The sequence below is a fragment of the Notolepis coatsorum genome, assembly GCF_963971535.1.
Source record: "Notolepis coatsorum genome assembly, chromosome: 3".
Taxonomy (NCBI): Eukaryota; Metazoa; Chordata; class Actinopteri; order Aulopiformes; family Paralepididae; genus Notolepis; species Notolepis coatsorum.
This window is the reverse complement of record NC_140167.1, coordinates 160,612,454-160,632,754: the sequence shown is the minus strand read 5'-3', so window position 1 is coordinate 160,632,754 and position 20,301 is coordinate 160,612,454. Positions and strand designations below refer to the sequence as shown.

At 44.8% G+C, this 20,301-nt stretch overlaps 1 protein-coding gene across 1 annotated transcript in view; it reads left to right on the top strand.

Annotated features, from left to right (window-relative positions):
- acvr1c (activin A receptor type 1C) overlaps window positions 1-20,301 on the top strand; it is a gene marked incomplete at its 3' end in the record, with an annotated part of 294,391 nt that overhangs the window by 213,463 nt on the left and 60,627 nt on the right. Inside the window, exon 3 of the mRNA XM_084310466.1 lies at window positions 4,800-5,054. Within this exon, the coding sequence (XP_084166592.1) occupies window positions 4,800-5,054 (255 nt within the window). The remainder of the gene's footprint in view (window positions 1-4,799; window positions 5,055-20,301) is intronic.

Sequence of the window (20,301 nt, the reverse complement as noted above, 5' to 3'; positions counted from 1 at the left end):
TGTTAATAAAGTTTTCAATCAATCAATCAATGCTCAAGGACACTTCGACACGCTGCCAGGAGCAGCTGGAATCGAACTGGGAACATTTTAATTAAATTAAATTAGATTCAAATGTATTGTCATTGGATTGGCACAAAAGAGGTTTGGCATTCAACCAGAGTGAAAATGTAACGGTGAAGTGCAACAGTAATATATTAAACTGGATATAAAATATATGAATTAGTACTACTGAGTAATGGTGCTAATCAGATGTATGTACAGAGTTGTAGTATTAATATGTACAGTGATACAGGTATAAAGACACTACTAAGTCCTATTGGCCAGCATTGTAACTAGTAGGTAAGGGATATGTACAGATATAGATAAGGTATCTACATCCGATTACTAGACGACTGCTCCTCCTCCTGAGTGACTGTTGCCCCCAATTAAAGCATCTTTTGGAGCAATGTTGTTGCAGTGGAAAGACTTACAAATACATTGTATTGCCAGTTGGAACCATGTCTCTGTACCAACTCAGTGATGTGGCTCTTGTATTTACTCTTGATAGAACATTAGATATTTTTGTCAATAGGTTGTGTTGGGAAAACCTTCTCATGCTGAAAGTTCTACTTCCTGAATTGGTCGCATTGAAAGCGATGGCGTCACTGTCACACTAATGGAAGCTTTTCCTGTTATGAAACGACCAATCACAAACGAGCACCTCTCTATCGACTGAATGTTGTTCTTACATTAAAGATTTTTCCACTGACCTAATTATAGCAAATGAATGCATATGAAAATGGCAACACAAACAGTGGCCACTGGAGGGTGCAGTGGACATAAGAATCTCAGCTACAGTGAAATACTATCCTGTGTGTGTTGTGGCAGTCGGTTATGAGCGGAGGGCTCCATTAAATGACATCACCTCTGTCTGTAATGTAGCTCTGCCTGTAATGTAGCTCTGTCTGTAGCTCTGTCTGTAATGTAGCTCTGCCTGTAATGTAGCTCTGCCTGTAATGTAGCTCTGCCTGTAATGTAGCTCTGCCTGTAATGTAGCTCTGCCTGTAGCTCTGTCTGTAATGTAGCTCTGCCTGTAATGTAGCTCTGCCTGTAATGTAGCTCTGCCTGTAGCTCTGTCTGTAATGTAGCTCTGTCTGTAATGTAGCTCTGTCTGTAATGTAGCTCTGTCTGTAATGTAGCTCTGTCTATAATGTAGCTCTGTCTGTAATGTAGCTCTGTCTGTAATGTAGCTCTGTCTGTAATGTAGCTCTGCCTGTAATGTAGCTCTGTCTAATGTAGCTCTGTCTATAATGTAGCTCTGTCTGTAATGTAGCTCTGTCTGTAATGTAGCTCTGTCTGTAATGTAGCTCTGCCTGTAATGTAGCTCTGTCTAATGTAGCTCTGTCTGTAATGTAGCTCTGTCTGTAATGTAGCTCTGTCTGTAATGTAGCTCTGCCTGTAATGTAGCTCTGTCTAATGTAGCTCTGTCTGTAATGTAGCTCTGTCTGTAATGTAGCTCTGTCTGTAATGTAGCTCTGCCTGTAATGTAGCTCTGTCTAATGTAGCTCTGTCTGTAATGTAGCTCTGTCTGTAATGTAGCTCTGTCTGTAATGTAAGTTAGCTCTGCCTGTAGCTCTGTCTGTAATGTAGCTCTGCCTGTAATGTAGCTCTGCCTGTAATCAGTGGCGTCGTGTGGGTAAAATAACAGAGGATGCCAAAAAGAAAGTTATAAAAGAAAAATTTATTAAAAAAGTTTATTGATATTTTTTTTATATATATTTTTGTATATTTAAGCCAAATAATATTGTGACTAAATAAAAATGCACACTAAATAAAAATACACATTTCAAGTGTAAACAATAGATACAGCTATAGCTACTATAGTCCATGGGCCAGACCAGATATCGGCAGTGTTGTGCTAGTTACTACAAAATTGTAATTCAGTTACTTTACTAGTTACTTACACCCAGTGACTGTGAAAAGTAACTATTTAGTTACTTAAAAAAAAATATATATATATATATAATTGCTCCCACCCTTACAGATTCTTAGTCAAAATCTGCCGATCAACTTGACAGTTTCCATTCATTTGCATTCACATCACTGAACTTTAGCAAACACAAAGAATGGGTACAATACAGTATGGCTCAATACATCAACTGCTAAGAGGATGCAGACCAGAAAAATACTTTAGTCTTGTTTACATAAGGTGAACGATGAATTATCTTTTTCCTCTCTCTCTCTCTCTATCTCCTAGTATGTCTCTTGCTCTCTGTCTCTCATTCTCCCCCTCTTTCCTTCCTCCCTCCCATTATAAGCGTCTTGCAATGTTGGTTAAGATATGAAATACTTGCCAGTAGTGTACTGCATAGTGCATACAGAGACTGTAAACAAACACGCTCACAACGTGTCTCCGCAGTCCGCACACAGGAGTCAGGACTGCAATTATTAATGGGAATAGGAATATGCTGACATGGTAGAACATACAGTATACAGTTATTACAGTATGGCTTGGCGGCCCATCAAACCAAGCAGTCATCATGTACAGTATGGCTCGGTGACCGTCAAATAATAACACAGTATTACACTCTGATAACGTTAGTTAGCAACCAAGCTAGCCTATGCAGGCTTACCTGGCCAATGTGGGTCGTCCTCCTGGACAGATAGATTTGTTAAATCAGAATATCCACAGTGGTGTGCTGGTCCCCAGTAAAGGTCCCGCTGGCCGAAAATAAGTTGCTGCTCAATGAATGAATCCGAGAGAGGAATCTGAATTTCCCCTCTAACTAGTGCTATATGCTTCATTGCGTCGTTAATAAAGTTTTCAATCAATCAATCAAACAATGCCGTTTGTTTAGACATTCACAAGACTCGCATAACGTTACAACATAACGTTAGCTAGCAAGCAAGCTAGTCGACAATATCTCCTTCCTCCATGATTGCAACGCTATCTACAGTACTAGATAATTTGAAGGTGCCCACGAGGCGATGGCGTTGTGGTCACGTTTAGCTTTTAATGTGATTTGATTGGCCAGGGGGGGGGAAGAAGCCAAATTAGAAAAAATGCCCCATAACCTAGAACCAAGCTGGGCCGTGTTAAGGCTTAGGCGCTAAACCCAACCCAGCTTGAATCTTATTGGCTAATAATTAAGCAATAGGACGAATAAACAAACCAAAAAACGGCCTAGCGTCCAAAAAGCCTCCAAATGTCAATCAAAATAATGGTACCAGGCTGGCCAGTCAGTCAGTCAGTATGGGCTGCCTCAGTCAGTGACAGTGTTAGAGAGAGTGGGCGCAGTTTCGCCCGTTCGGTTAATTTCTCCAGGAGGGAGAAAATTATTATAACACAGAGATGAAAAAGAATGATTTTTTTATGATTGTAAACTATAAAAAAATAAAATACATTTTTTCTTTTAATTTAATTTTCTTTGACTGTTTATATTTTTGGGGAAGCTTGGCTTCCCTTGGCTTCCATGAATATTCGCCTCTGCCTGTAATGTAGCTCTGTCTGTAATGTAGCTCTGTCTGTAATGTAGCTTTGCCTGTAATGTAGCTCTGTCTGTAATGTAGCTCTGTCTGTAATGTAGCTTTGCCTGTAATGTAGCTCTGTCTGTAATGTAGCTTTGCCTGTAATGTAGCTCTGTCTGTAATGTAGCTTTGCCTGTAATGTAGCTCTGTCTGTAATGTAGCTTTGCCTGTAATGTAGCTCTGTCTGTAATGTAGCTCTGTCTGTAATGTAGCTCTGCCTGTAGCTAAAGTTAATTTAATTGTGTTGATGTTTTCATTTCTGCAAAATAAGTATGTACATTTTGTTTGGTTTGGTACACAACATAGCGCTATGAATAGTCTTATCAGTGTACTATGTGTGTAGGGGCAGGTACAATAAGAGTTTTCTTCTTCCTGTTCCTTTCGGCCATGGAATTTAGTGGATCATATTAAGTGAACTATATGTATTGAAGACGCTGTTGGACTGTAACAATTCCATGTACGAATAAATTAAAATGAAGGGGTGTAATAATATTTGTCAATTCAAAAAGTATTAAACATTTTATATTTTGTCATTATCAAATCTGAATAGTGATCTTTTCTTTTCTCTTTCCTTTTTTCTTGTTTAATCTGTGAATTGTTTTCTTTGTATATTGTATAAATTATTATTTTGTGTAAATTAGGTTGTACACAGACCATCAAGTGTTACTTGTTTAGTTCAGGAATAGGGGGCAGGTAATTTTATACGATGTTTTCTTCTTCCTGCTCCTTTTGCCCATGGGGGAACTGGATTTACGTGTTTGTATGAGAACTGTATGATTTATATTACTTCCATGTGGCAAATATAACTCTGAATCAAGTTTCAAGTTTGTTTATTAATTGTCATAGTAAAATACAGAATACTTTATCATGAAATGCTTTTTTCTGTATGAGCCCTTGGGAGTGTGCTAGATAAAAATAGAAAAAAGTATAAAATAGAAAAAGTCAAAAGTACGTAAAATAAAGTGTTCAGGCAATATACATAATACAATATACAATACAGAGTAAAAAGAGTAACAGTGAGGTACAATGCAGAAATGGGATGAGGTACAAACTTAGGGTAAGGTGCAATGAGGCATGAATTGTAGTGCAAATCTCTTTACTAATAAATATAAAGCGTGTTAAAGTGAGTAAAGTAGGGTGTTAAGGTGAGTGTTTATTTAAAGTGAGTGTACATGTGGATATGTGCCGTGATTGTAGATGATGGGTTGTTACATAGTGTCATTGTCATTGAGTATCCTGTGAATCTGAAATGAAGTTACAGTACGTTCTCTTCGTTTCTTCCGTGTCTGCAGACGAGCCGGAGGAGGAGGAGCCCGGCTGGGGCAGGCTGGAGCTGGCCGCTCTGATCCTGGGGCCCTCCTGCCTGCTGTGCGTGTCCGTGCTGCTGGGCGTGTTCGCCGCGCAGGGCCAGCGCTGCTGCGCCTACGGCCGCGCTGCTCGCAAGCGGGACGCGGAGGAGGAGGCCCCGGACGACCAGACCCTCATGTCCCCCGACAAGTGTCTCAAGGAGCTGATCTACGACATGAGCACCTCCGGGTCTGGCTCCGGTGAGAGAAAGCGTTATTTATTTAAGTTCAATTCAATTCAAACCTTTTTGTTTATTCTCGAAAAAGGACAATAATTGAGGTCACCCTCATTTTCAATGTCATTTAAAATGTTTACAATAATAATACATATATAGATCTATATAGCACTTTTCACACATGGACCAAACAGCAATTAGTATAAAATGAACATAGGCATAAAATCAGCACACAATTTACAGAATTAAAAACAATGCATGAATTGCAGACATAAGAATATCTCTAAAAGACAATAAAAGTAGTGCAACGTCAACGTGCAGATATATGAATCGGCATAAAATATGCTCACAATAAAAGAAAAATGGTAAATGGTGCATTTATATAACAGCTTTTATCCATTCACTCACACATTCACACAGCGACGGCGGAGGCAACCATGCAAGGTGCCGACCTGCTCATCTGGGGCAATTAGGAGTTAATTGTCTTGCTCAAGGACACTTCGAGGAGTGGGAATCGAACCGGGAACCTTCTGATTACCAGACGACTGCTCTACCGCCTGAGGCACTGTCGCCAGGGCCACGCTTCCCAGTTTCCACCTTAACGTTTTACGAAGTTTCTAAGTTTCCACCTTAACGTTTTACGAAGTTTCTAAGTTTCCACCTTAACGTTTTACGAAGTTTTGAAGTTCGTCCGGTGAAACACATAAATCAAATCAAATCAAATCAAATTTATTTATAGGGCCCGACAACACACGTTAATGTCCCCATGGGCCGTACAGGTCTTCTTTAAACAAGTCAAGAAGACAACATAACAATAAGTCAAGAACAGAACAAGAACACCATAGGGTCCAAACATTTTTTAGATGAATGCAAATAAATGAAAGAATGCAAGCACTCCCAGACATACCCCACGCGAAGGTAAGGAAAAACTCACTAAAACCTAACAATAGGGAAAAAAGCTCCACAGGCAATGTGGAGGAGAGAAACCTTAGAAGGGCCGTTCAAGGGGGGATCTCCCTTCTTAGATGTCGGTGATAGTAGTGTTGCAGACGGACAGTTGGTAAGCATGCACTCATGTGTGTGTGTGTGATCGTTAGAAAAACACGTTTCAGATTTGGTAAAATAGACATAGAATGTACCTTACCTTAGCCAGAAGGTATTCAAAAAGAAGAATTCCAAGTGATCGCATCGCCATCGCGATTACCAGTGTATATGTCTATACACGTTTTTGATGGTCAAATACGCTTATGCAACGGAATTATTGGGCCTGGATTTATTTTCCAAGAGGACAATGACCCTAAACATTCTTCTAACTGTCGCTGCAACAGAAGGAATCTGTTGAAACATTGAAAATGATGGACTGGCCCCCTCAAAGTCTGGACCTCAACCCCATCGAGCTAATTTGGGGCGAGTTGGACAATAAACTAGACAGATCTATTGTACATTCAAAGGAAAGCCTTTGGCTTGAGTTGCAAAAGGCATGGGATAACATTAGTGTTGAAGTTCTCAGGAAATATATTGACACTATGCCAGAGAGATGCTGTAATTGCTGCAAAAGGTGGACATACTAAATATTAACCTCTTCCGCCACGTCATAAATCAATCTCTCCACTGTCTGACAAAATTATCGTTTTATTTTTCAAACGTATTCAAGAATAAACATCATAACCATGTCACAACAGCAGTTATAAATAATGTATATTTTCATCAATACGTTTGTTTACCAATAGGTTAAAGTGTTATTAGTGAGGTTTTAGTTTTTTTTATGTGGTGTTGTGATTGTGAAAATCCACCATTTTGAATTACCGGAAGTCGCTAAATTGTAGTCATTTTGAGGCCATTTTGAAGAGGACATCCAGAGCTTTCAATGAGCGTTGGAATAAAAAAAAAATACACTTCCCAAAGGCCTCTAGGTCCCGGCAAGCAAATTACTTGTTATGAATATTTTTTTATTCTCTTATTACTCGGGATAATATACCACAAAACTGAACGTTATTGGCATATATTGGAGCACAGTTCTGTTTCGTAATGGATCTCGCTCAGCGTCACGACTGCACTATACTTCACTTGTGCACGCGCACTGAATAAAAAATTCCACAATGTACCTTTACATCCCAACATTCGTCTGGCCACACCCCTATCAGCTTACCTTCATAAGCAGGTGTGTGGTCACCTACTCGCCTCCTTCTTCGCTTTCACCACAAGGAAGTGCCTTCGGTAGATCCCCACTTGACGAGGTTGTTAGTAGAAGAAAGTTGGAAAACAAGAGATACGTTGACATCATATCTTTATTTTCTCTCTCACTATTTTCGAGAAAATACGGCGATAGTGTCTTCGTTACTGGAGTGTCTGGAAGATGATGATCATTCTACACCTCCACCGGCTTTTTCGTATTAGGAGCTCACGCCGCTGACCCCAGGCTAAGGTCCTCTGCTTGGCTTAAAACGGTGGTCGGAGGATCTTGGCCTGATGCCCATGATGACTAATCTAGTGGCCCGCGCTAGGTTCTGGTGATCCCAGGATTCTAGAGCGGATGCTTCTCTGTCCCGTGTAGGCCCCATCTTTCATATACAAATGAAAGTTTACCCTAACGAGGAAATGTGGGCATAAGATCTTCTTTATCGGAAGTTCCATGCTCAAAGGGCCCCGTGTGTGTCTGGATCACCGTTGAAACTGTGTTCTGACATCTCTTTTTCTTTTCCCTGTTAGGGAAGGGATTGGGACAGCGGCCTGTCTGCAGTGTAGCTTGTTATGTCATTGTATACAGTTCAGGTGTTGGCTGGTTAGCTTGCGTGCTAGTTATGGCCTACTGCCAGTCAGCTGTTAGCCGCGCAGCTGTTAGCTGCGGCGTTAGCTCGCTGTGTTTACCAGGCTGGTATACGTTAGCTTGTGGCTATCAGCCGATCGGCTGTTAGCTTAATGCTACACTGTTGAACGTTCTGAGACTATAACATGCTTTAAACACTCTGACTACGACGTCATCTTTGACAGAGGATGTTAGTCGAACCTACCGGGAGCCCGGCCGGCGAGGACTGCGTCAACAAGGAGAACCATAGCGGCGGGGTGGAGCAGCGACGCTGCCCGTGTCGTCAACACAGGATGCTGTGTTTACTATCGGTGCCCTGTTAGCCAGACTGCAGTTCGCGTGCTCTGCGCTCACGGTAGGAAAGGTCCCGACCAGACCTTAAAACGCGTCTTCTTCCTTTCCTTCTAATGTTTTGTAATAACAATGTTTTCCAAATGGGTGTTGCTGCAATACATTTAGGATACAACGCGAGTTGTGTGTGAATTGTCTTGTCACTGGTATTAGCATCTCCATGCAAATCGGGTTTTTTGTTACATAAATTATGTAAAAATGATCTGGTTTGTTGTGTTGAGAAACATCATGTGTGTTCATGTACCGTGTACTCACAACTAAGGGGGTTAAATTAACCTATAAAGCTATGCTCAGTAACATATGAGTGAAGAATGAATTCTTTTCTCAGCCTGTAATGACAATGAACAGTGTGTTCACATATTAACGGGTTTACCTGTTCAACTGGCCGTATTAAGGGTAAGGTAGGAGGCGTGTTCCCCCCGGTTCCCTGGGGACTTCCCCACCCTCCTCTCAGACATGTTGTTTACAATATATTGTGTCACTGTGTTGTGGGATACGATGTAACCCTTAGCTTGGTTGCTGGGGTTGTGCTAAAACCGCTTGAGAAACTATATTTTCCTAAAGAAAAGATTGTTTGGTCACTTTTCGTGTGTGCTTAGCAAGGCCAGTGGCCGATACTAATCGAGAATTGTGTATTCTCTCATTATGAAAAACGGCGTTCCTCTGTAGAGTGTATTTGCCATTTTTTGTGGTGATAAAGGGTTGTGTGTGTCTTGTGATCTACAACTGGGTTAGGTTGGCCACAGAAGCACATGTGTAAGTCTGGTACCGGGGCTCTTAAGGGGGCCCTCTCTATTCTGTGTTTTTTCCTTAGTAAAAATCAGATAGCAGGTTAGCACATGAGCTGTGTGAAGCTGTTAGACACTTCATGTAGCTGACTGTGACTGTGTCATGCTCTTTTTTGTCATTACATCGTATCATGGGTGTGGGGTCGTAAAGGGGTGAACTGGTAATCCTTTCCTCCCCTTTTGATGGGCAGGGGTTACAACCTCCTGTCCTTCAATGTTCTTGTCACGTTGCTGTTCGGCACGTTACAGGGTAAGGGGGGGGGGGGGGGGGTTTCCTGGTCCCACGCCCTGGAATATTGGGCGTGTGTACCGCAGAAATTCCCCCGCCATAGAGTACGTCACTGTGCGCGTCTCTGTTGGTAAGACTTCCGTGAGCTGTTCAGGTCCATATGATGGATCTGTTTCAGGGAGTGGTCAGGGCTCCTCCTCACGAAGCTCCTACTCGGGCCTTCTGTGAGTTAGGACTCTCCTTCCCTGTGAGGGAGCCTCCTCAGAGTTCAGAGCCTCCTCCTCAGATTGTCAAGGTGAGTAGAACTTCAAAAAGGAGTCCTGCTCTATTGTGTGTGTATTCGATTCAATTCGATTGAGTGTGTATTGGTTCAGTGCCTCCTCCTCGGAGAGCCCTAACCCAACATTTTACATGGCTCAATGTTGCAATATATTCTTTTCAATCTATACAGCTCGCGTGGGAAGTCTCTCTGGGGATTTCCGTCTCCTCCCTATGAGAGGGTGGTGGGATGTAAAAATGTAAAAAAAAATTACCCCCAGCGGCGTCACGAGGGATTCATGTCAGTCTGTGTTCTTTCTTTTTTGAATAAAAAGAGGAAGGTACATGAAGCACGACGGCTCCGTGTCGTTCTCCCAGGCGACTTGGAGGAACAATGTTTGGTGTCTTGCTAGACTATCCATTGATGTGTTTGGGTCTCGACGCATACATAGTGCTGGCTCAGGTGTGTTTCTGTGACAGAATCACACAGGGGCTAAGTGCGCCTTGGTTGCTTGTTAAAACAGCGTTTTTATAGGGCAACTGGGATGGAGTTTTGTCTCTTCCGAGCGCCAGTTTACTAGGTTGTCTCGATGAATTCTCGTTCATATCTGGGGGATGTTAACGGAATAGATCTGAACATAGGTAGAGGGGTCTCACGCCCTTGGGGTGGGCCACTGAGCACGGTCTAAATGGGGACCGTCTGGGTGGCGCCGTCTTTTCATGTTTTAGATCGACACGCATACCTACCCCCTCTCCTGGAGTGGGCACGTCGGCGTGGTTAGGACATGGGACTGGTCTGGTCACGCTGGTCCAGGTCAGTTAACCCGTTGTCCGCCGGGGATGCAGATCTGCTGTTCTGGTACCCTGAGGGACTTGTGCTTTTTTCGGGGGGAAAAATGCCGGGTCGGTCCGGGTGTCACAGGGTTAGGCGCTATGGAGACCCTTTGTTGGGTACATGTTGTACTCTGCACTATCGTAATGGCTTACGGCCATGCCAACCTGTACACGCCCGATCTCGTTCGATCTCGGACGCTACGCAGGTTCGGTCCTGGTTAGTACTTGGTTGGGAGACCGCCTGGGAATACCAAGTGCGGTGTGCTTAGGGCTGGTTCTCCATTATTTTCGCTCCTCTCTCACGCGTGGCGAAAAGGGGGCTGTTGGGGTGGTCTTGGACCTCCTCTGGTAACCCTGTGCTTCCCGTGCCGCCGGGCCCGGTCCGAAGTAAAGTTTCGTTGATACCGTAGGCCTGGGATAACCCTTTTTTGAAAACTGAAACACTTGTACTGCGGTATAGCCAGTGTATGCCCGCAGGTGTGTTTTGGAGTTTTTTCTTGAGGGGTTATAGGAACAACCACCGCATAGGGTAACGACAGGGTGGTTGGTGGTGTGTTGGAGCAGAGTCAACTCCCGGGTTACCCGGTTGAGTGTGCCCCTGCACGTTCATGACGTCTGCCAATCATGTCAGCCTTCTCTGCCTCAAACCCCTCTGGGTGTTTTTTTTTTAATGGAGGCTTTGTCATGCAACAACGCCAGCATACGCCCCTTCCGCCGGGGGGGCTGTTTTCAGCTGACTCCTTTGGCGCCTGTCTCGTCCGCAGTGCTCCAGGCTCAGGTTACAGCCTGTTGCCTGGTTTCCCCGGTGCGCTGCCTGCTTCCGTTGGTTAACCTTTTTTGTGTGCTTACGGCCATGCTGACTGCCTGTTCTGCAGGGTCAGTGTGCCAGGCGGTGTGCTATTGGGGGGAAAGGGCCTGCTCTTGGAGGGGCCTTATCCGAATACGCTGGCGATGTGGGGGGCGGTGTCACTAAGTGACCACCTGGTGGGGTCTTGATGCCTGGCGTCATTGACCTCTCCGGGCCCCCGTTTTCCAGGGGATCCAGTCCCTTCAGTGGGTCTGGGTCTTCCTTCGCGCTCCGCTGCTACGGCCTTGCCACGGGGTTGGGTTTGCTCTTGACCCCGTGATTTTGGGGGCTGTAACGAGGTTGTTCCTTCCGTTCGTTCCCGGGTGGCATGCGGGTTGTGCATGTGTAGTCGTGGGGTCAAGCCACGGTCTGCTCACCCTGTGCGTTGAGTTGCTTGAGTGCCTCTTCGCACGGTCGGATCCGTCGCCCTCCCGTGAACCTCCAATAGGGGGGGTGACCTCCATTAGGGAGGGTCGGGGGGGCTCGGTCCTCCCCGGTCTGATGGTTGTGGGGGGCCTCAGCGGGGTACATTTGTCGGGCTCTCACTCAGCCTCCCTTGTGCAGTCGTGACGCTGAGCGAGATCCATTACGAAACAGAACGATAGATTATAACTATAACCAAGTTCTGTGAGTAATGGTGACGCTCAGCGTCAGGCGCTGCTGCGGCCCTTGATCTCACCTTGTGGTGAAAGCTTGGGAAGGAGGCGAGTAGGTGACCACACACCTGCTTATGAAGGTAAGCTGATAGGGGTGTGGCCAGACGAATGTTGGGATGTAAAGGTACATTGTGGAATTTTTTTATTCAGTGCGCATGCACGAGTGAAGTATAGTGCAGTCGTGACGCTTACTCACAGAACTTGGTTATAGTTATAACCTATCGTTAGTTTGTCTCCCCTATTTTGAGCATTTAGCAACAATCCGATTTCAAATCAGTAAAAAAATGTCGGACCTCTTGCAACATTAAAAAACCTACTGTACATACAGTCGATTTCATTATCTGTTCCTTATGCACGCCTGGTTATACTAAATCCAAATTGAACTCGGACATTTTAAAGATACGATTTGGCACAATCCATAAATGTGCGAATTGGCTACAATAATGTAATTTATAAGCCTGCTATTCTATATTCTATAATAATATTTCAAATTGCATTGGTCTGGATGGGAGAATTCAGTACTGTATCTACAAAACCTTCTGTTTAATCATCTTCCCTTTATTTATTTCCTTAGATCTTTTGTACACATGATCGCAAGAAGGTACTGAACGAGATCATTGTCAGTTTTTCATGTCTGGTCATTATTAGCATGGTGTTATTCACTGTCAAAGATGCAAAGAAAAATAATAATTCTTATTCTCCTTTGTTTCATCACAATTTAAGCAAGCCTAGTAATAGACACAATATTTCTGACACTGGGACTACATTCACTGAGGTCCATATTATGTCCCTAGATACCAAGAACATGCAAATGGACCTTGTAGAAGTGGAGCAATATTCCATTTACTTAGGTATGTATTTTAGGCGGATTTTCAGAAAATAGGGTTCCGGGCTTAAGAGGTTAAAGTTAAAAGTGGATAAAAACAGTAGGACTCGCTTCATATGATATTTGTTGTGCTCCGAGGAACCATCTGCATGTTTCATGAACATTAGGAAATTAAATCATGTTTTGGAGGCAAGAAAAGGTCAATGTTTTCAGATCCGTCAGGTGTTCTAATAATTTTGGCCACCACTGTAGATTTATAGACATACAGTAGATATAGATATATAGTAGATATATTTATTACATGGCGTTTTAACATTCGCCAAAATGCTTGATTGTGATTGGTCAATAGTGCTCGATTGCCCATAGCAGCGGTCAATTATTTCTCGATAATTCACTGCTGTCAGGGGCAACCAAGCAATAATGGCCGCTGTTCGCAGCCGGAGCAATCAAGCCCACTGATCAAATCAAATCAAATCTAATTTATTTGTAAGGCCCGACAACACACGTTAATGTCCCCATGGGCCGTACACGTCTTCTTTAAACAAGTCAAGAAGAAACATAACAATAAGTCAAGAACAGAACAAGAACACCATAAGGTCCAACAAATTTAAAATAAATGCAAATAAATGAAAGAATGCAAGCACTCCCAGACATACCCCACGCGAAGGTAAGGAAAAACTCACTAAAACCTAATAATAGGGAAAAATGCTCCACAGGCAGTGTGGAGGAGAGAAACCTTAGAAGGGCCATTCAAGGGGGGATCTCCCTTCTTAGATGTCGGTGATAGTAGTGTTGCAGACTAACAGTTGGTAAGCATGCACTCAAGTGTGTAGTGAAACACAGATGAGTGCATGCAATAGCAACTGAACATTTTGAAAGATTAAAGATAGAGCTGATAGCGATAGCAACTGAACATTTTGAAAGATTAAAGATAGAGCTGATAGCGAGTTAGAGAGTTCCCATGTTTGTGGTGCTGCAAAAAAGCAGACATGGGGGAAAATAGACATCCTAACTAAACTAGACAGAATAATCTAAAGGTCAGTCCCCGACCAGGTGAGATCAGGGTAGGTTGAAGGAGAGAGAGAAAAGATGGGTCTTAAGCAGGGATTTAAAAGCTTCGACAGAGCAGGCGCCCCTGATGACGGAAGGTAATTTGTTCCACAGGTAGGGAGCACGGTAGACAAAGGCTCTGTTGCCGGCGGATTTCTTTTTAACCCTAGGAATCGAGAGAAGCCCCGCATTTTGTGAGCGCAGAGCACGAGCGGGCGAGTATCGGGAGATGAGATCGGATAGATAGAGCGGTGCAAGCTCATTTAAAATTTTGTAGGTGAGGAGTAGCACTTTAAAGTCAGATCGGGCTTGAATAGGAAGCCAGTGTAGGGTGGACAAAACTGGTGTGATGTGATCAAATTTTCTAGTTCTAGTTAGTATCCGTGCAGCCGCATTTTGCACGAGTTGAAGATTTTTGATGCTTGAATTAGGTAGGCCTGAAAAATGTGCATTACAGTAGTCCAAACATGATGAGACAAAAGCATGAATCAGGGTTTCAGCATCAGCCAGAGTTAAAATGGGGCGAATCTTTGCGATATTACGAAGATGGAAGAATGCTATTTTGGTGAAATTTTTTATATGTGCTTTAAATGAGAGGGAGGAATTAAAAATGACTCTGAGGTTTTTTATAGTGGAGCTCTGGGATACATGACAAGTATCAAAGTTGAGGGAGATGTCCTGAAACAGGCCTCTGTGGTTTGGGGGGCCAACAATTAACATCTCAGTTTTATCTGCATTAGGGCTCGCGTCCACCTGCCTCATATTTATGACCGCAAGCGTCTTTTTTCAATGTATCCCAATGGGGAGAGAGTGTATGCGGCCGCATGCGCCGCCTATAGGAAGTGCGCTGCAGTCGGCTTCTTTTTTCAGCTTTTTTGTGCGGCCGAAAGTTTAAACTTTCTTAACTTTTCAGAGCGATGCGCTGAGCTCATTTTCAGACAACCAATCACAGCATTCATATCTACCACTCTGTTTGTAACCTGACACCGGAGCTGCCTGCCTGTCTGGCTGTCTCCCACAGTAGACGGGCCATTGAGATTCGCGACAAAACACAAATACACTAATAATAATAACTACATGAATACACTACTAAAAAGCTAATAAAAAGCAAAGGGCGAACTGTGGTGTCAGGCAATAACTATATAATTAATATACAATAAAGTTATTAAAACATGCTATAATATGTGCAAAACCGCGGCATGAAAAAACGATAAAAGGATGGCTGTAGATTTCTTTCTGTCATCTACAAGATGCGCTTCATGCCAGCGCTGCCGGCGCACTGCAAGCGTTTTTGTGAGCCAGGTGGACGCGGGCCCTTAAGGAGTAGAACGTTTTGCGACATCCACTTTTTGACGGCAAGCAAGCAGGCCTCAAGGTTTTGTAGTTGGGAGGAATCATTTGGCTTAATAGGTATATATAATTGGGTGTCATCAGCGTAAAAATGAAAGTTTATGCCAAATTTGCGTATGATATTGCCGAGGGGTATCATGTAAAAATCGAAAATAGCAAAGGGCCCAGGGCCCTATTCCCCGTACCTGGTTCAACTAAGTCGATCAAGAGTCCCATTATCCAGATTCAGTTAACCCGATGTTTGAAGCCGGGATTTTCCTGTTCCTCGAAGGTGGATTCAGTCTCGTTAACTCAAACCAGACTTGAGACCCAGGATAAGTGCGCGCGGCCGCTTCAGTTGAAAAGCCAGCACGTATCGATAGCAGAGATCCTGATTCTCTAACGGCATTGATTGATTAATTGATTTAAAACTTTATTAACATATTGCAGTACGGCTCAATCGCCTCGCCGACAAGTTAAATGCGTTATCTATAGGCTAATTTTAAGTCCCTCATTACCTCAATCAATCAGATTATATTTCTTTAAACTTGCCTGCTGGATTGAATAATCAAATGAGATCTTGCTAGCGAAAATAATTAGTTAAACTGTTATACAGAATAACGATACGGCTCTCTTACCCATTGATTGATGTATGGTCGATCTTTTACTTATCTCCACTGTGGTGTAACGGTTTCTTCTTTTGACTTTCACGCAGACGGCCCGGGTTCGAAACCTAGTCTTTTCCTTCTTTTTGCAATGTAGGAATAATTCAATTTGGTGCACGTTGAGAGCTAGAATGAAGTTTTATCTCTTTATTCTCAAATGCATTAATGTGACGTCAACGGCTCATTCAATTTCTCAAATCCGTCAAACAGCGCATCTCATCAGACATTTTAATCCCAGTTACAATATCACACAAAATCCACAATCCCCGCATAGACACTTATTAAAATAACCACATGCAGCGTGTATCGCGACTCCGAGCGCCGTATATGACGTGCATTATTTTATTTAGGACAAAGTAAATCTATAGGCTCAATATGATTTATTATCAGCATTTAGTTCTATTATTATACATTTCAAAAGCCCCCTCTAGGAAAACGAAGCACAGAAACGTAATTCAGAATGGTATAATGCAGATCCTAGACTGTGAGAATCATTTCAGGAAACAAGCTGTCACTTCTTTGCGGGGGCGTGGCCATGGTTCATCCGGCTAACTTGAACTTAACCCTGCTCTCGACCAGGCTCAAACTTTTTGATCTGTTGTCATGGTGATTTAGACAATCGCGCGTCGGGGAATGGGAAGGTCCGGCTTAAGTCAGGCTTGACCGAAAGTTATCCGGCTAACTCAGTTATCCAGGTACGGGGAACGGGGCCCAGGACACACCTGCCGACCCATGAGGCAAATAACCACAGAGGCCTGTTGTTTGTATAACCGACTTTTCAAAACAACTGCTAAAGTTACATCCACAATGGCCTACAGTTACAGTGTTGAGGATTTTAACATTAATTTCGATTTAAATCACGAATGCCCCCCCCCCGGCAAAACAAAGTAAGACAACGGAAAATATTACAACCGATCACGTTAACGTTGAGAAAGCGGCCACGGAGACAGCCACCAAGAGACATCGAGATGTCGGTGAAAATGAGGTGGATCGAATTGAAGAGGACCGGCATGAAAAAAACATCAAGAAAAGTACAGTGTGGGCAATGGGGGTGTTTCAGGACTGGCTGAAGGAGACGAAGAGACCACTAGATGTGGACGGAGAAGTCAGCGCTGAAGAATTGAACCAGGCACTCCGCGTATTTTACGCATCCGTTCAAACAACCAAAGGAACGGCTTACTCTGTGGCAAGCTACATGGCCCTGCGCGCAGGAATCTGCAGACATTTTTCAAAAATGGATGCAATGAAGAGTCCTTCTTTTGATCTATGTATGTAACGGGGTGTTTAAGTCCGTAATTAAAAAAGCTGCGTAAAAATGGCCAAGACACCAGCCGACACCATCCTGGCATCACCACAGTGGACATGGCCATCCTGCGCAAGTCCAGTGCGTTGGCACCAACTTCGGCGACTGGACTTGTGCGCAAAGTGTGGTTCGACTGGCCCCCCTCAACTGGTCCAATTTCACCATAAATGGAAACGTCCAAATAAATTACCAGAAATGAGACCACGCTGTAAATTTTTTTTTAGTAAGTTAGCCATGTAATAAGCGGGATAATGTATAGCTATACTCGGTCATTGTCGCAAAATAATTGACCTTCACTGCGTTTAGAACACCGTGTCGGTCAATTATTTTGCGACAATGACCTCGTACATTATCCCTTACATAATAGAGAGATAGATATAGATAATGTGAGTGCCTCTTAACACATTGGGCGCCAGAGGTGTTTGCAGTGCTAAAACTATATTAAATATTATAGCTATGGATCTAATACTATAGTTGATTGTCATTGAGTTTCTTCCGGTCAAGATGCAAAAAACAGATAATTTTTTCATCAATACATTCCCGTTTATACCGTGGTGAATATGAGTATAGTTTTAGAGTAATTCTGTGTAATCCCAGGAAATGCTGTTCTATTTCATTCTGGCTCCGCTCAGCGTCAGTCTGCACGCACTTCACTTCGTGCACGAGCACTGAATAAAAAATTCCACAATGTACCTTTACATCCCAACATTCATCTGGCCACACCCCTATCCGCTTACCTTCATAAGCAGGTGTGTGGTCACCTACTCGCCTCCTTCTTCACTTTCACCACAAGGAAGTGCCTTCGGTAGATCCCACACTTGACGAGGTTGTTAGCTGAAGAAAGTTGAGACGTGTTTACATTTTTTCTTGTTTTTTTCTTCTCATATATTTCGAAAGAAAAAAGCTAAGTCATAATGTCTACTTCGGAGGGTCACGCTCGCAACGCCACTCTTCACCAGCGGTTCTCCATCGTTCTCTGTCGTGCGTCTTGGAGCGGGGTTGAGGCCTCTCTCGTGGTCGGCAGCCACACCCGGTAGGCGTCCGATGGGTAGTTTTGGTGAGTTGCTGGAGCCGGATGAGGATGCGTCTGTCTCTACATGGCCGATGGAAACAGAGGACTACATGATAGAGGCGGACAGGTTCTTGTTTGAAGGCCCGGTGGAGACATGTCTCCCGCCCGTCCAGGTAACACTGGAGGGGGGTGAGATGTCTCCTTGGGGTTCCTCGTCCGCGGATGTTGGGTTAGAACCTCCGACTCGGCGGCGGAATGCCCTGCTATCAGCCACATCAGAATGTGGCTCCTTGACCAGTAGTCTGCTGCATGTGAGGGACGCGGGCTCGGAGGAGGAAAGTATGCAGGGGGAACTGCGTGCTTTGTTCCCCGAGCTCATGGCGGCAGTCGCAAACGGCGTGCCGCTGCCGCAGCCACTGCCTGTTCCTGTCCCTGACGATCTCATAGGTCATCTATGGCAACGTCGCCCGGTGAGAGGGGTGGACGTTGTCTACCCATTTTTCCCCTCAATGGCGGCCTATGTCCGTCAGGGCCAGGTGGTCTCCCACATCATGGGCCTTACTCCCGCCTACGTGCAAGTCACGCGGGTGGCGGGTTTGGTAGACTGCATGAAGGAGGGTGTGCCACGGCTTGATAGGCCGATGGCGGCGCTCCTTTGTCCTGAGGTGGTGTGGGAGCCGTTACGGAAGCCGGTTCCCCAAGGGAAATCGGCGAGGCGGTTGGCATTTTGGAGCGACCAGTCATTTATCACCGGAACACAATCTCTAGCTGCCACTTCTAACATCGCGCAGCTGGCGAGATTCATGTCCGGGATATTGACGGGCGGCACGGAGCTGACTGATTTACAGCATGGTCAGCTCGCCCAGTCGGATCTGATCTGATTCAGCCGCAGGCTATAGCCGCTGGGAAAGTGCGCGCCCTGGCCACTCTGATCCAGCGCCACCTTTGGCTGGAGCAGGCGCGTGTGCCGGAGAAGAAGAGGACTCCCCTTCTGAAGGGCACCCCTCTCCGAGGCTGGACTATTCGGGTTGGCACTGCAGCTGATGACCTCAACCTGCAGGGAGATGCAGGAGGAGCGCTCCGTGCTCCAGCCTCATTTCCCCCCGCCTGATGTTGCCGGTGGAGTCAGACGGCCGCAGTGTCGTCGAGGTTCCTCCGCCGTGGCCGCCGCTGCTACCACCGCCACTGCTGGAGGCGAAGAAGGCCAGGAGGAGAGAGGGCGCCTCCGCCACTGCAGCCGGCCCATCTACGCCCGGAGGTGACGGTAGGGATCGTCGAGACCAGCCGCCGATCGTTTACCGTCCCTCCGGGGCTCCACGGGGTGGAAAGCCCCGAGCGGCTCGTGGCAGGCGTCGCTAACTTCATTGACTTTTTCCCTCTGTGGTCCCCCCCTGTTCCCTTCCCGGCCCCTCTATGATTTTTGTTGGAAAATAAAGAGTCCCTCCTAAAGGGGGACTGTATTTTTTGTTAACAAACTGTGTGTTTATTCACCAAACATATGATGGGGATGCAACGTGTGAATCTTTCGCTAGTATGGGTTTGATAGGAGGGCTAGACGTTACTTTCATGTTAGAGCTTAAGCAAGGCCTGCAGCCTACACTCGGTTGAAAAAGGGTTTTTTTCTGCCTCGACCTGAATCTCCACATAAAGGTAGAGGTTAGTTGTGTGCTCTGTTGCTTAAACAGTGATATTGAGCTGCAACACTATTGTGTTGGTTTGCAGTAATGCTCGTATGAAAACGTACCGCGGCTCAGCCGCTCTCTCTCTCTATCAGATTTGTCTGTGTCTTACAACATAGATACGGGTGTCGGGTTCACACACACACAACTTGGCCTTGCTATAAACCCTGTTCACAGATATGTCTGTGGCTAGCGTGCATTGGATTAGCTTGCGCTATTCATTGGCATTGCTACTGAAGGTATCATATGGCTGTTGTTGTCATATGCGAGGGTTGGGCTTGCGAGGGGGTACCGGATAAACCCCTCCTTCCCTCTTCTGATTGGTCAGGGGGTTTCTGGGACTCTCTTTTCATTCGGTCAGGGTCAAGCTGTTAGGCAGCTTGGCACGGGGGGGGGGGGGTTCCCAGACTCCGCACCTATCACATGCGATTGAGTCTTGGGTTTCCCCCCGTCATAGCAAACGTCACTGGGCATGTTCTATTGGACGACGGCTTCCGTGAGTTTAGACCCGTATGTAGGGTCTGTTGTCAAGTTGTCGGGGCAGAGCGTAGGAACTTACTGTTCTACTACGCTCGATATACGGGTAACTTGAGTCGGTTGGTCACATGACTCAATGTTACCGTGACTTTTCAATCTACG